This window comes from Rhodnius prolixus, unplaced genomic scaffold (assembly GCF_049639745.1).
Source record: "Rhodnius prolixus isolate KJV_2025 unplaced genomic scaffold, Rpr scaffold_3, whole genome shotgun sequence".
Taxonomy (NCBI): Eukaryota; Metazoa; Arthropoda; class Insecta; order Hemiptera; family Reduviidae; genus Rhodnius; species Rhodnius prolixus.
In genome coordinates, this window is record NW_027411603.1 from 12,148,994 (window position 1) to 12,165,257 (window position 16,264).

The 16,264-nt window shown below is 32.0% G+C and overlaps 2 protein-coding genes across 3 annotated transcripts; both read right to left on the reverse strand.

The window, feature by feature from the left end:
* Window positions 1-199: 199 nt before the first annotated feature.
* Window positions 200-5,476, reverse strand: LOC141453787 (arylsulfatase B-like). 2 transcript variants are annotated; one of them, XM_074127375.1, is made up of 9 exons: window positions 5,189-5,476; window positions 3,046-3,202; window positions 2,819-2,889; window positions 2,582-2,737; window positions 2,230-2,494; window positions 1,980-2,146; window positions 1,223-1,358; window positions 981-1,139; window positions 200-769 (listed from the first exon to the last, which is right to left on the reverse strand). In XM_074127375.1, the coding sequence occupies exons 1-9, from the start codon at window positions 5,282-5,284 to the stop codon at window positions 264-266; spliced, it is 1,713 nt and encodes a 570-aa protein (XP_073983476.1). In that variant the 5' UTR covers window positions 5,285-5,476; the 3' UTR covers window positions 200-263. The 2 variants fall into 2 exon arrangements, with proteins under 2 accessions (XP_073983476.1, XP_073983477.1); XM_074127376.1 differs by lacking the exon at window positions 5,189-5,476 and adding an exon at window positions 3,491-3,614.
* A 1,445-nt stretch (window positions 5,477-6,921) lies between these two features.
* On the reverse strand, window positions 6,922-14,413 carry LOC141453788 (arylsulfatase B-like). Its single transcript, XM_074127377.1, has 9 exons — window positions 14,247-14,413; window positions 12,553-12,709; window positions 11,423-11,493; window positions 11,197-11,352; window positions 10,823-11,087; window positions 10,113-10,279; window positions 9,908-10,043; window positions 9,419-9,577; window positions 6,922-8,233 (listed from the first exon to the last, which is right to left on the reverse strand). Exons 1-9 carry the CDS (start codon window positions 14,337-14,339, stop codon window positions 7,743-7,745), a joined length of 1,695 nt encoding a protein of 564 aa, XP_073983478.1. The 5' UTR covers window positions 14,340-14,413; the 3' UTR covers window positions 6,922-7,742.
* Between the last annotated feature and the right edge of the window lie 1,851 nt (window positions 14,414-16,264).

Genomic DNA, 16,264 nt, shown 5'->3' on the forward strand with positions numbered 1-16,264 from the left:
ACAAGTAACTTTAAGCGAAGTAATAATTTTTATTGATTAGTTAGAAGCTGCTTGGCTGGAAAAGTATTTGAATCTGCGGCTTAATAAAACAATTCGCAATGGGAGGCAAAATCAAGTGGGAATAAAGGAATTCATCCGGAACAATCTAGATCTATATCAAGAATAAATATAAAGTAGTGATAAAATAATACTGCATAAGTAATAAAAAAGTTCTTTTTCTGACTCTAAGGTTCTATCTCTAATCCTAGAGTACAAGTTCAATATTAGAAACAAAGTACATCACAAAAACTGCAGAAAACGATAGCAAGTAAAAGTAATTTTGAGATCATATAACACGAGCAAGCATTAAAAATCCATGGTTCCCAATAATTCGATTCTCCTGGAAATCCTTTTTCATCCAAGTAACGATTACCTTGCTTGACAAGTTGTTTTCTGTAATGTTCAAGAATGGAAACAAGTTCTTGAACTATTTTCACATTATCAGCAGCAAGATCATAACATTCACATGGATCTTCCTCGATGTTATATAAACAGTATTTAGTGTGACAATCAGTGTTTTCACTTTCCAGTTGCTGTTGAGGATCACAAATTTGTGAAATAGTTGAATCTTGCCTAAGACGTTCTATGGTGCTGTCATTCAGCAGGCTTCCTGGTAATGACATTGCCACCTTACTAAAATATATTTCTGTTTTATTATATTCAATACTTCCTCTCAAATTGGTGCCAAAATAGTTGTCAGTAAAAGCTTCCATCATGTCGGGAGAGTAGTCTAAAATGCATAAAACATGTACACTCTAAATAATTAGTATTCTGAACAATCTTATAATATGTGTATTGTTGGTTTTAATATGCAAGTAAAATTAGCAAATTTTCAGATTGGAATTAAACTACTGTAGTAGTAAAGAGGTTTTTGGTTAGATAGTCTAATGAAAAATACATTTAGTCAAGATACTCAATTCAATTACGATAAAACTCCTTACTTTTTAGTAATTTCCATTTGCCCTTTATATACGCCTCAATGTTTGCTACATCCTCCATATCAACAAGTAACTCTTTTCTTTCTTCAAAATTTTCTTCTATTCCTGAAGTAAACCACTGATTAATACCATCAATATCGATTAAATCGGATAAGTTGCCACCTGTAAGTAAAATAGAAAAAGACCTTAATATACAATTTTGTATCTGAGAATTTTTTAGAATGAAGTTTTTGAGGAATTCTCACCAGCAGCGCTGTATAAAGTGGGAAGCCAATCGGTTATGTGAAACAGCCCACGATATGTTTTGGAAGATTGGTTGAAAGATGAAGCCCACACAGCTGCAGCAGTTCTTACTCCCCCTTCGTGCACTGACATTTTCTCCTGACGATGCTTTTATTATTAGTTTTAAATAACTTATTTATCAATTTTCACTTATTATTGTAGTTTTCAATCGTATCTACTTTATTTTGTAAAAAATCAAATAATATGCACCATCCAAATGAAAATATTGTAGCATATTTCCTGCAACAATACATTCAAATTTCTGAAAATCATGTATTATTTGATTTTTTTTGTTTGTTTTTACTTACTATGCTTGTAAGAACTGTATGATCTTGTTAATTGTACAATTACGGATTTTCAGCAAGAAAGCGCAATTTTGGCTTTATGCACAGACCCCAAAGAGATTGTCTTTAATGGGAATACGATTTTCTCTGGAATGGTATTTCTGTTATTTAAATGATGTTTAATAACTTTTCTTTAATAAATTATTTAGAATTCGTTTTAGGGCAGTTCTTTGGAAGGATGAAATTGTTTGAAATTCAAAACAGATGTTACAATGTTGAAAAATTTTGTAATTATTAAGTTGAGGCTTGCAAAAACCGAAATACCATCAGCTAGAGAAAATATTTTTATTTTGGCCACCCATAGGACTGTATCTTATGTCTAATCGGAACAGAATCTTACTTTCTGTTGTGAAGAGTAAAAGAAATATAAACATACTCCTCTTAAAGGCCAGTTTGAACCAGAGTTATCCACATGATCTAAATAGTCGGTAGTCGGTGCTCCATTATCAGAAAGGAAAACAATGATGCTGTTGTTAATCATGCCCTGCTCTTTCAGTGCTACAGTTACTTCGCCCAGAGTGTCATCTAATGCCTTCATTACATCTGTTGAAAGAATAAAATGAATCACTTAACTTAAGGAGGCTAATTTCATTTTAAAATATATTGTAAATTTAACATTTAAAAACCTGCAAATATTCTTCTGTTAGTATCAGATATATTGCTCATTCGTTGTCCATGAGTAATTGGCGGAGGTTCTAAATTAAGTTTCCTATTGCCTTTGTGGGGAGCTGGCGAAGCAACTACCAAAAATAAGCCATTGTTTCTTCCCGTGGCAGAATGTCTGCGAATCACGTCCACCGCTTCTTCAGCTATTAAGGTTGTCAAATATTTACCATAGAATTCTTTCCATCCCTTTGTAGTGTTACGCCAAGCATCCAAACCTGATAAATTCTTCAAAGTAATTTATTTAGACAGTTATTTTTGTGTTTGATAATGACGGGCGTTTTGATAGTTTAAAAAAATAAATAAATAACTTACTTTGAAAGAATGAGTTCCATCATAATAATCGAGGAAGCCATTTTGATATCCAAAAAAAGTATCAAAACCTCTATTCGTTGGCAAATATTGAGAAGTATGGCATCCTACATGCCATTTTCCAACTAAATGAGTGATGTATCCAAGATCCTTAAAATACTGAAAATGTTATCGGTTAACAATAACCAAACGCACAATAAGCAATCAACGCAATATGGCCACTTAAGACAAGTTACAAACCTGAGGCATAAGCTTATTTTTCAGATTTATGCCTAACGGATTTGAAGCTAGCAATGGTGGTCCCTGCATTCCTGTGACAAAGAAACCAACGAAGACAAAGTAGTAAAAAGCGGTAGTAAAGTATATTGTAAAAAAAGGAATATAGATCAGGCTGTTTAAATTTTAGTTAAGTGCTACAGGAACTTAACAAATATTTTGTTAAAATATTGAAAAAAAAAAGGTTTTACCGATTCTGCTGGGATATTTTCCGGTTAGAAATGCCGTTCTTGATGGAGTGCAACTAGGAAGTGCATAATGTCTGTTCAGTATAATGCCACTGTAGGCTAAGGCGTCTATGTTCGGAGTGGGTATTTCACTTCCATGAAAGCCAACATCATTCCAGCCCTTAAAATATAAATTAATATTGTTATGGTTATGCAACATTAGAATTGTCTTTATGATTCTACAATGTAGGTGGATAATAGAAAGTTATTTTAGGAAGTTTAGTTATTATTTTCATGTTTTAAACATCCCAAAAACATGCACGAATCTTGGCTAAAAGCTGCGCCTTCCGTTCATGGCATTATCTCTTCAAATTCGGAATACTAATTGAACCAATGGCGCAGCGAGGATGTTTAGCAGTATTTCTAATTAGCACTAAATAAATATCACAAAAGAAATATTATTTCTCACTTATAGGAAATTAGTTGTACGGAGATAGCTGTGGAAATTTATAATAGTGGATCATTAGCCACAGAACTCGTGTCAAGTATTGAGTAGTGGAATGACAATTTGCATAATAAATTTCATTATTTAGCAATTTATTAGAAATTGAATTTATTTAAAGAAATGGAAAAATTATTTGGAAAGGTACATTACAAATTTAACCTTCAAATTAAGTTACAGGTAAAACATGATATGGCTATCAAGTTTTTTTTTGCAAGGAAATGTTAAACTGTCATTTATTTTTAGTAATTTTTAAAGAATTTTTATGTTTTAAAGCAAAATTATTTATGTAATAAAAAAAAACAATCATGATAGCTTAAACAAAAGTTTTATTGTCAAAATTTTTATTTAAATAACTAAATAATATAGTGTAAATTCCTCACATTCTTGGAATGAAAAAAGGATAATTTTTTAAAAAATTATTTGGGCATATCACTTCTAAGCAATGCCCGTAAGACATGCTCAGATGTCCTAAGCATAAAACTTCTCTTCTTGCGGAGGGCGAGCTAGGCCGGTACCTGTACAGTTTCCGAAAAAATAAATCTTGTAATCGCCAAACCATTGTTCATTGACTTCAAGTGAGCCTACGACAGCATTCCAAAAAAGAAGATCTATTTAAATTAGAAAAAGTAAGCGAGAGGCGAAAATTGAGCAGAGTGGCACCATATTCCACGTCAGTAAAGGCCCTAGCCTACGCAGACGATATGGATATTATTGGAAGATCTTTTCAAGACAGTTAAGAGGGAGTCCCTTGGTCTAGTGAAAGCAGTTGATAAGGTAGAGAATGAATTGAGAGTAAATAGAGAATGAAATGAGAATTGTTTACATTTTGGACTTTGGTGGTCCGGTTCCTCTCCTAAAGTCAGAAGCATATAAGGTTGAGAAAGCGGACTCATTTATATATCGGGGCTAACGATGTATCTCTGGAGATAAAACGTTAAAAGGAGCTAATTTGGGGCTGAATAAGAAATTGAGGTACAAATTAATTTCAAGAAGGACAACAGTTACTCTTTATAAAAAACTAATCTAGCCGTGTTTACGAATGGTACTGAGGCTTAGGTAATGTAAGAAAATTATGAAAAGATGCTAAAAGTCTTTGAAAGAAGAATTCACCTGCGTATTTACGGTACAGTCAGAGAGGGCACAGTGTAGAGGAAAAGAAATGTTCTGGAATTATAGCATGTTTCCAGGAAGCAAACGTTTCTTTTCATGAATCCTATATATATTTAATACTGTTCCGTGATCTAAAAACAGGTCAGAGTTTAATAATACTTAATGTACTTATCTTTATGTTATTCTTTATTCTAATACTTGCATATTGTAAATATTTGTTGTCAAATTATCATAAAGGTTTTTCCGTTTGGATTAAATAAATACTTAAATTAACTCAAAGGGTTAATGATATTGTCTTAGTCGCTCAAGTCAGGATCATTTATCATGTTAAATATAAATCTAAGTGATTATGAAGTGATCTACAATATCTTCAGTTGTTTACTAATTAAAAAAATAAAATAAAACTCATAAGTTTGCATTTAAAGAAAAAAGAAAAAGAATGTTAGTTCCAGTTAAAAGTATTTCTGTTATTTTTGTGCAAAACAGTTACTGACTTTCTTTTATTGCAGATTAAAAAAAAAAAATAGTATTGTAGAAATGGTTAATATTTACCATATCGTCGGCAATGATTACAACAATGTTCGGTTTCTCTGATGCAACACACTCTTGCAGAGCAAATACCAGAATAATAATTAAAAACCTTTTCATAATCCTTAACTGAATTGAATTCTAAATGTCATCTGTGGTTCACTCCTTTGTTAGGACAATTTATATAAAAAAAATTGAAAAATGGTGGGGGACAAAGAGTTATCAGCTTTTTGTTTTGTCAATTCTATAAAACTTGTCAAGAAAAGCGCACTTATGAAGGACTACTTTAAGTAAATTAATAAAAAACAAATTATTTTCGGCTCCCATTAGAAATTAAAAAAAAAAAAAATTATTACAACTCATAACACTTAGATTTCATTTTTTGTATTACTATTACTCGGCAACATTTACAACGGTCTATGAGCATCTTTAGGTGAAATGAATTGCTTTTGGGATGATACATAAAATGTGTCCATTGTGTCCATCGCTGAAGAAAGCAGAATGGTCAGGGTGGAATGTTCGTGAAAGCATAAACTGAGTGTTGATGTGTGTTAATCTGCATGTCTCTCATTGAAGCGTCGAATAGCAGAGTGCTATTTCTGTCTGTAATGTTTGCATTTGTATGTCTATCTGAAAAACAGGTTTAAAACCATTTTCTACCATAGTATGGTGAATATTTATGTTTTATACAATACCTTGACTGAGTATTGCATATTTCATTATTATGCCCTGCAGCACGATGGCAACCGTCCATATTGGTTTCAGTATTGTCAAAGATAGTTAGTTTGCCAGTCAGAAAAACTACTGAATATCGACCCATTGATAGTTTTGAGTCTTCCAAATTGGCGTTTCACAGTTCTAGTACTTTGTGATGTATGTACCATGTTAGACGTTGGTTCAATGAGGTCCTATGTAGCATGTAACAATAAATATTTGATAAAGCAGTCGGAGAGGAAGATAGTCAGCACAATAATAAAACGTCACAGTAACGTTTTACATCGTGTGATCTAATTTATATATGATACTTTGAGCACATGAATAACGATTACATATTACTTAATGGGTACGTAAATAATTGCTTATACCACTACACCCATTTTCGAAAACATTTGGCACAATTGTGGCCTTTCCTTCAAATTAAATATTAAAATACTGCAGGAATGTACTGTTAAATAAGGGATTAGCTCAGTGGTCCGTCTGATTCCAAAGCGGAGATCACGGGTTCGAATTCAGCTGTTGGACCTTAGATTTTCTTTTCCTAGGAGCTTTTTACAGATCAGTGACCGGTGATGATTAGTGTTGTTTGTAACGAGAGAACACTGTCCGGAGACCAGCAGTATACTCACCTCAGATTATTGGCGCGCTTTAAATACAAAAAATTAAATAAAAAATAACTGTTTAGTGAAAAAGTAAAATACAAAAATTAAATGAAGTTATTTTGAACACAAGTTGAACCTTTAGTTCGACTGCTAAAATTGCTCCTCATACAAGCTCTGAAGGCCAATGACATAATTAGAGAAATTAAAATAAACGTTCAGTAAACTACTTATCTTAGGACAGCAAATTTAAACCAAATCAATAGGATTTTAATGAAAGTTTACACATTAAAAATGATAATTTTTTTTTTTCATTATCTGGTCGAACTGCTCAGAAATTCTTTAAATTCATGAATTTGGAAATGTTCACGTCTTCAAGAAAGCTTTACAAAGAGGACGAAGACTGAGGTTTAGCATAGGCAATGAACGAAAATATAAAAGGTACGTTTAGTGTTATTTAATTATAAATTTTGCTTATTATATTAAAAGACAACAATAATCAAGCCAGAACAAGAAATTAAAACATTAATCGACAACAATAAAATTCCGACAGAAAATTGTCATTAGAGACCTAACCCATACATTTGGGGAAGTCTTGCTGTATCACATGTTTGTCTGTAAAAAACATAGCATACTATTAAAAGTGTAGAAATTATACTGATGAAACTTCAACATCCTCTGTATTGCTAGTAATGTTCTATACAAAATCTTCACTTATAGTATCGTAGCTTACTTCTTTTCGTAATTTAAATATTTTGCCAGCATTCATCCACTCTCACATATTCATCAAAAGATGAAGTCTTTCGCGAACAAAAGACCAGCACTTCAAACCTACCTCTCCTCAGACTCTTCACAGCTACCTCTCCAATTATTGACAATAAAGTGGACAAATTTGGAACATACAAAATGTTTTTAAGGGTTTTGTTAAATTTGAATATAATTGCAGCTTTTATAATTAATCCACTCTGCTAAAGGGAATTTTGACTTCAGAAAGAAATAGTGAAATCAAACTACCAAAGAGTAAGCAACTTAGTTTTTGCCTCTAATTTGTTCTGTTGGTCCTGGCACTTGCATAAGTAAAGTTTTTTAAAGGGGTGAAACTAAAAAGTGAATTTTTGCAATTTTCTTTTTATAATAATTATTTTAAAGATTATTTACAGTTAAAAACAATAAAACTAATACTTGACTGAATAATTAGTGAAGATCAAATGTTTAAATTTACACTAGTTATAAATTGAACTACAAATGGTGTGTTCAATTTCTCAAAAATACTTTATCAAATAGACAAGCAATAAGATTGATTTTGACAGTAATGTACAAGAGGAGGCGCTAAGTAGCCAAGGTTCCCAGTAATTAGATTCTCCTGGCACTCCTTCTTTTCCAGAATTATTTACTTTTTCTTTGACAAGTTGTTTTCTATGATAATCCAAAATAGAAGTAAGTTCTTGAACTATTTTCACATTATCAGCAGCAAGATCATAACATTCACATGGATCTTCCTCTAGGTCATACAAACAATATTTAGTGTGACAATCAGTGTTTTCACTTTCCAGTTGTTTTTGAGGATCACAGATTTGTGAAATAATTGCTTCTTGCCTAAGACGTTCTATTTTGCTGTCATTCAGCAGGCTTCCTGGTAATGACATTGCCACCTGACTAAAATATATTTCATTCTTATTATATTCAATAATTCCTCTTAAGTTCATGCCGTAGTAGCTATCAGCAAATGTATAATGATTGGTGGGTGCGTAATCTGCAATGCACAAAACCAAACAGATTAATAATTTTACAATAATTGAATGATAAGTTACACCTTTCAAAAAAAAAAAAAGCATATCTTTGCAAAAAAAAAAAAAACTGATAAGTTTTGGATCATTGGGCTAATTTTCTGTAATATAGTATTTAAACTTTTCATTGCTTTAAATGCAAAGAAAAACTTCAGATATATTTTTTATTCCCATCGTTCATAAGAGCTTGGTTTCTCTAAAAGTGGGAAGATGCACTTGGTTGCTAGGAGCGGAGGTAAGAACTGAATATGGTTAAAATTGTGAGGCTTACCACAAGCGACCAAAGAAAGGGAAAGCATTATCGAAAACTCTGATTTCACTAAACAAGAGAAGCATAACTGCAATGTAAGACACATTTTTAAATTTACTTGTAATCGTGAAGCAGTTGATTACCTTAATTATAGTAGGCCTATTCAGATATTGTACAGTACAAGAGTCAAGAAAGGTAAGGGTGATAAGGAAACCAAGCCCAAATATAAGATTATTTCTCTCTCCCTTCCTTATCCTTTTCCTTGGATTTTATTTGATAAATGTAAATAAGAATTTTGTGGTAAATTATGCGCTTTAGTAAAAAGAATCCATTTATGAACCTTAATATAATAATTGGACGCTTTTCTCTGAAAAGCATTAATTATGATTTTTCTAAGAGGATTTGGAATCAAATGTACAACATAAAGTAATATTTCAACGAGGCCCCTTTTAGGTAGGTGTCCAATCACTCGAAGGCTTTTCTTACTTTTGTCTTTTTTTTTTGTGAATTTTTTCACTTCTAACAACTTCTAATATGTGAAATTTACAAAACTATTTTCACCTGAAATATACGTTTGTTGATATCTAAAATCGTTTACTTCACCAACACTTTTAAGCGCCACAAAGAGTAGTAAAAGAGCCGGTGAAATTGTTGCTTAGCAGACTTATTTTACACGTTACTGACTTAATCTAGGAGCTAATAAAGATATGGTACATAAGACAATGAAATAGGATGACCTGGGTATTTAATATTCTTAAATTCAAACGCTGAGAACTGATTTAAAATTTTTGATACTATATATAAATACCTTGCTTAAAGCATTGTACCAAAGATCATATTAATTTTTCTGTACCTAACTAATTCATTTATTTATTTCTGCCATTTTTAGGGTTTTTCTTACTTTTTACTAATTTCCATTTGCCCTTGATTACTGCTTCAATATTTTTCTTGTCTTCTATATCCACGAGCAATTCTTCCCGGGCGTAAGCATTTTCTTCTGAATCTAAAAGATCCCACTGATTGATACCATCTATATCTGCTAAATGTGTTACATTGCCGCCTGAAATTATTTACATTTCGTTTTAAAATTAATGGATTCAACTTCTTTTTTTTTTTTTTTTGGCGCATCAACAGCTGAGGTCATTAGCGCCCGGAGCTTTTTCCAGTGCACTGCCGGCCTCCGGACTGTGTTCTCTCGTTACAGACAACACTGTCCATCACCGGACAGTGAGCTGTAAGAAGCTCCTAGGAAGAGAAAATCTAAGGGTCAGCTGCTGGATTCGAACCCGGGACCTCCGCGTGGGAGTCCAGTATGCTAACCTCATAGCTAATCCCTTCCCTAACTTCTTTATTATTATTATTATTATTAAAGAGATAATAAACTGCTCACCAGCAGCGCTGTATAAAGTGGGAAGCCAATCGGTTATGTGAAACAGCCCACGATATGTTTTGGAGGATTTGATGAAAGATGAAGCCCACACAGCTGCAGGGGTTCTTACTCCCCCTTCATGCACTGACATTTTCACCTGCCAGGTTTAATGAATTAAATATTTTGACAAACTTACCTTTAGGAAATTGCAGAATCTAATACTTACTCCTTTCAGTGGCCAATTGGAACCATAATTTTGATAAGATGCTACATAGTCCACGGTTGGCGCCCCGTTATCAGAAAAGAAAACAATGATACTGTTATTAATCATGCCTTTCTCTTTCAAAGCCACAGTTACCTTACCCACAGTATCGTCCAAAGCAATCATGACATCTGTAAAATTAATTTCAATCGTCAGCTTGCTGTATTTCTCTACCTTTTGATTTTACTATAAGAAATGTGAATTAATTGTATGTAATTAATACATTGTAATAAAAAACTAACGTATGCAGTAGAACCTCTATATTCGATATTAATTGAGGCCTCTCCCAGAAAAAAAAGGGTAAAAAATGAAAATTAATATAAAGGATTTTTTCTTGAAATACAGTTCAAGAAGAAAGAAAGATTATTGCTAATTTCAGTCATTATGGCAATAATCTTTCTCCCATTTGGATTAATGAATCTGTCACCAAAAACGATGAACAATATAGCTCAAGAAGTTAAGGTGAAATTGAGATTTTGGTTTTATTTATTTATTTTTTATATATACACATTTATAGATAGCCGGCGATAGAGCACTTGGTGGAGCCCCACACTTCTATTCTGTTAGTACAAAAAGGTTTCATACAGTATGGTAGATAAGAACTTAATTGTATAGAGCAAGTAGAGTAAGTGTGCGGATTCCAAGCGAGTAGTACGAATAAAATCAAAAGATACCTGCAAAGATTCTTCTATTATCATCAGATATATTGCTTGTACGTTGTCCATAAGTAATTGGCGGCGGTTCTAAACTAAATTCTCTATTGCCTCTGTGGGGAGCTGGCGAAGCAACTACCATAAATAAGCCATTGTTTCTACCTGAGGCAGAATGCCTGCTAATCACGTCCACCGCTTCTTCAGCTATTAAGGTCGTCAAATACTTACCATAGAATTCTTCCCAAGCTTTTGCATCATTGCGCCGTGCATCTAAGCCTGTTATATTCTTAAAGTGAAATAACAAAAAAAATCAAAAATTTTTAAAAATATATGGATTTATAATATAGTATATTTGTTTTTTATAGTTATATAAGTAGTTTGCGTTCATATCTTACGTTTTCAGAATGAGTACCGTCATAGTAGTCGAGGAAACCGTTATAGTATCCAAAGAAGCTATCAAATCCTCTGTTCGTAGGTAAATAACCAGGGCAACTATACCCAACATGCCACTTTCCTAATAAGTGTGTATTGTATCCAAGCTCCCTAAAATACTAAAATAACACGTTCTTGAAAGTAATGTATCAACTATGTGACCTAATACTTTGCTATAATCTAAAATACCTGAGGAATAAGTTTTTCTGTCATATTTATACCATTGCTACTTGTAGCAGGAAGTGGCCCTCCTTGCATTCCTGTAAGCAATCCCATTGTTATGTGAAAAGAGAAAGTGTAAAAAATCGAAATTGTTTACATATTAGCACAAGAATATTAGTACAGGCCATACTTTGAAAGCATATTACCATTATGGATGTAGGCGGTAGTTGCGCACCAGATATAGGTGGTTTAATAGGCGTGTGCCAAGAACGAAATTGTTTCTGATATAAAACATTTACTCAAGAAACAGTTTGCTTAAAACGTGAAGGAACCAACAAATTCAGTGAGGCTTAATAGTGCAGACTGCAATTCATCTCATGGTCTGCGATGTCATAAACTTAGATAGACTTCGAAAGGTGGATAAAATTCCCTATCCTTGGAGGAAATATATCTTTTCTAGAGCCCTTCCAGATTTTCCTTCGGTTTCTCAGATATCTTAATTCGGAGGGAGTGCTGCAGGGTGAGTGATCTTACTCCAGTAGGAGCATAACAGATCCCACTAGAAGGTCGCAGTACGCCCCATAAAAAAAAACTATGTTTCAAACTATTTCAGCACATACCCTGCTTAAAGGAAACCGATTGACATATTTGACTTTTCTTTAATAATTTCAAAAATTTTCCCAGCTGTTTTACTATCACACAAAAAAATCTCTATTAATAAAAATCAAAAATCAAAGAAAATAAGTTTCAATTCTGTTTTGTTTTTTAGTAACAATGGAAAACCAAGATATTTTCATTTAGTGCATCATAAGTTGTTTTTTCGCTTTTTTGAAAAATTACCATTATCTGTGAAAAATTAATGTTTTAAAAATCTTTTGTGGAAATAGATAATAGCATCCCCAAAAACTGGTACTTTAAGATACTGCACATCAATTTATTAGCTTTGATTTTGGCTGAGACTTATTTTTTTCCGTAAACCCCAATAGATCCTCAAGTCTCGGTGCCCTTCCGAAACAAATAGAATAAAATTTTTTTGTGCGAAACGGTTTTTTTGCAGCACCAGTGAGAAAAGAAAAAACGTAGACAGAGATATAATTAATAGATTATTATAATTTAAAAACTAAGATTCATTAAATTAAAAAAAAAAATTAAATTACCCAAACGGCTCGGATATTTTCCGGTTAGAAATGCCGTTCTTGATGGAGTGCAACTAGGAAGTGCATAATGTCTGTTCAGTATAATGCCACTGTAGGCTAAGGCGTCTATGTTCGGAGTGGGTATTTCACTTCCATGAAAGCCAACATCATTCCAGCCCTTCAAGTGTAGACAAAAAATTATATCAATTAGAAGAAGTATATATTATAAAATGCTCAATAAGTGGTAACCTGAGAGCAATGATTTCAATAAGATTGAAAAAAAACTCGTATGATTTTATTTTAAGCTTATTACCAAGAGTGAAAAATATAATTTAAAAAACATCTCTCAATACATCAAACATGAAAAATTAACCATATTCTTGAAACTGATTTAAAACTTGAATTTTAGAATTACTGTGTAATGGAAGATCAATAATCCAATTTCTATAGCAGTTAGTGAAAAATGATTGATGTCTTAGGTAAAAGGCTTCAATATACAATTATTGACATCAAATCAGACTTAATTTTTATTTGAAACTGTTTTCAGGAAAATTCATTTTAGATAATTTTTTTGGTGATCTGCTGACCTCTGAAAAGCCATTTCATAGAATTGTAAGCAGTATTAACCCTTTGGTAATACAACAGATTAAATATTTTATTCAGATCCTGAGTTCAGGAAAATATCTGACGGGAGTGTAAAATTTTTTTTTTTTCAACTTCCGCCCGTCACCTCAAACGAATACTTAGTGCTTATGTTTGATTTTTTTTCAGGAAAATTGATTTAAAATTTGTTTCTGAAATGTCATGTTTCCTTCCCTTTTATTGCAGTGATAGAAGTATAGGGCTCTACCAAGTGCACTAACTATCCATCGACTCGTACTAACACTCCAATCCAAAATTCTAATCAATGCTCTATTTTACGTCTCCAAACAGACCATCTACAACGATCTCAATGTTCCTTTTGTACTCGGCCTTATCACATTCTGGTATAAAAAAAAATTTATAACTCTCTCTTCAATACAAGCCCTTAATTCTTTTCTTTCTCAAGTCATTCCTGAGAATTCCAGTAGAAGACTAAGACGCTGGTGACCAAGAGATGTACTGATGGAATAAATATTATGTATAATTTTTTTTTTGTAAATATTTAAAATATCGCTCTCTCTTCTCAAAGAGTTAAACTATAAGCGCAATTATTTAAATAATTATTCCTACTTCCCTCATCTCTAATTGTAAATATCTGTTGTCTGCATATTTCTCGTTCGCCTCTACTAGTAAATATCTCAGAGGACAGATATGTCAGCGGACAGCTGCTTCACAAATGCAATCATCTTTTCCGCTCATCACATTTACTAGATGCTAATTTTGCAGTTGCAGATTTTTCAATAAATACATTTTAAAAAATTGCAGAAGAAGATAACGTACATTTAGTAGAAGTTCGAAGTTGGAGGAAAATATTGAGTTATAGAAGGTCATGTAAATGGATCGCACTAAATTTTATTTTATTACATAACTTTTTTGTGAGAAAAAGTAACAATTATTTGAGATAAATTAAATAATTCTAAACAGAACTCATTGATAAGTTTTTTATTTATGTACTTTACCAGACTTTAAGATCTAAAAATTAGGTCCAGTGCCCGAATTTAAGTACTGTTAGGTTAGTTATTAATTTTGGAATAATTCAATAATAATTTATTTATTACTAAAATTATATTTACCAAATCATCCGCAATGATGACAACAATGTTGGGTTTCTCTGCAGCCGCATAATCTGTCATTATACATAAAAAATGAATTATAGGTAAGAGCATCACTATCTTTAAAAAGCGCAAATAGTAACACTAAGTATACGATTGTAAACTCTAATGAAAAATAGTTAGAGACCTTAAACTAAACCTTAAACTTTATGCTATAGCAAGTACTGGTGGTGGGGATAGTCCATTAGTTATCTATTGAGTTTTTAGACCATGAGGAATAATTTAATTAAAATTTAGGAATATTGCCCGAAAAAGACCTTGGAATATATTCTATTCATTATATGCCATCAAGGTCTTAAATTAAAAATGAATTTAAAATTACAAGGCACTAATCAAGGGGCAAAATTTAAGTGACGTTCAACGAAATTTGAAATTATATTAATTCAATCCAAACAATTCAAATCCATCATAACATGTTTTTATTATTACAATTTTACTTTTTAATTAAAATGCCTGAACATTTTGATTAGGGCAATTAAGCGTGTACACACAATAAACACGTCCGAACGCGAAGTAGCTTTAGAAATTGGACCTGGCAATTATTTTTATTTTTTAAAGAGGAAAAAAGTTGGTTATTTGCTACAAATTTCTTTTCAGGACATTTTTTTTAACGAATTATGCGGCTGCAGAGAAACCCAACATTGTTGTCATCATTGCGGATGATTTGGTAAATATAATTTTAGTAATAAATAAATTATTATTGAATTATTTATTTAGATGGTTATTTTTCATTGTTCGCAAGAGAGAAATATGTAACCATATTCAGTAAGTAGCTCAGAGTAATAATAAACGAAAAATACAGGGGCCAAATCATGCTATTCCGGTTTTAAAACACTAAGGGATTAGTTACGAATGTTTGAATTAAATTCTATAGTTTACCGATAGTTATAAGATATTATTATGATTGTTTTCTTCTTTTTTCTCATCCATCATCAGAGGTTGATGGATACTAAAAGATATGTACGGGACAAAAGCTTTCAAGTGCAACTCAAACTGATGAATCAACTATTGGTCAAGTGCAACTCAAACTGAAATTTGTCAAAAATAAATGATCTAAGTTTACTTAAGGAGTTTGATATTTTGTAATAAATGTTTCTATTCAATTAATTCGTTTTCATTTATCACTGAATGCCAACATTTTGCTGACAAGGAAGTTGCACTTTAAAAAAATAAATTACTTCACCTTGTGCCAGGTAATGAATCCTTTTTATGGAATTTCTGGTTCTTAAGCGAGAAGTAAGCTGGTTTGGTATAAATTCATTATAGTATCTCTTCATTTACAATCAATCTTTACAGTAAACCTGGATTAAATACTATATACCTACATGACGTTAGTCAGTTACATTACATGGCATGCCTAAATGTAGTTCATTTATTATTACTAATAAATGTATTTTATAATGAATGAGCATTTCGGAGGTTTCTTTTTATTTTATTTGTGCATCGAATGTTGGAGCAGTAGCTCTTCGAAGCTTTTTTATATAATTTTTGGCCAGTAATCATGGCACTATCTCCTCATTTGGCGTCCACAGTCGCTTAGTCTTGAAGTTGATGTCCAAGTCGCTGAAAAACTTTTATCACAAAATGTTATGCTTTTTCAGCTCGCTTAAAGTAATTTTAGATCGCACAGTTATCTACTGCGCTCAATATGTTTGAAAAAGTTGGAAACCTTTGAAAAAAATAATATTTTAGGTCAAACTGATTTCAAATTTTTAACCGAACCGCTTAAAATTAAATAAAATAAGAAGTTATCTGCTTTCTTAATTAGAATAATAATAGAAGACAAAAAATCATGCTTATTTATGAAGATTCCTTATTCATCACAAAATTTTCAGTGATAGTGAAATGCACAAATCAATAATATATTCTAATTTTGTATTCTGCTTTTGTCAAGGTATACGCAAATAGTTAAATATATAGCTGGCTACTCACATATAAGGTAAATATAAAAAAATATAATAGTTTGCTTATATCTTATC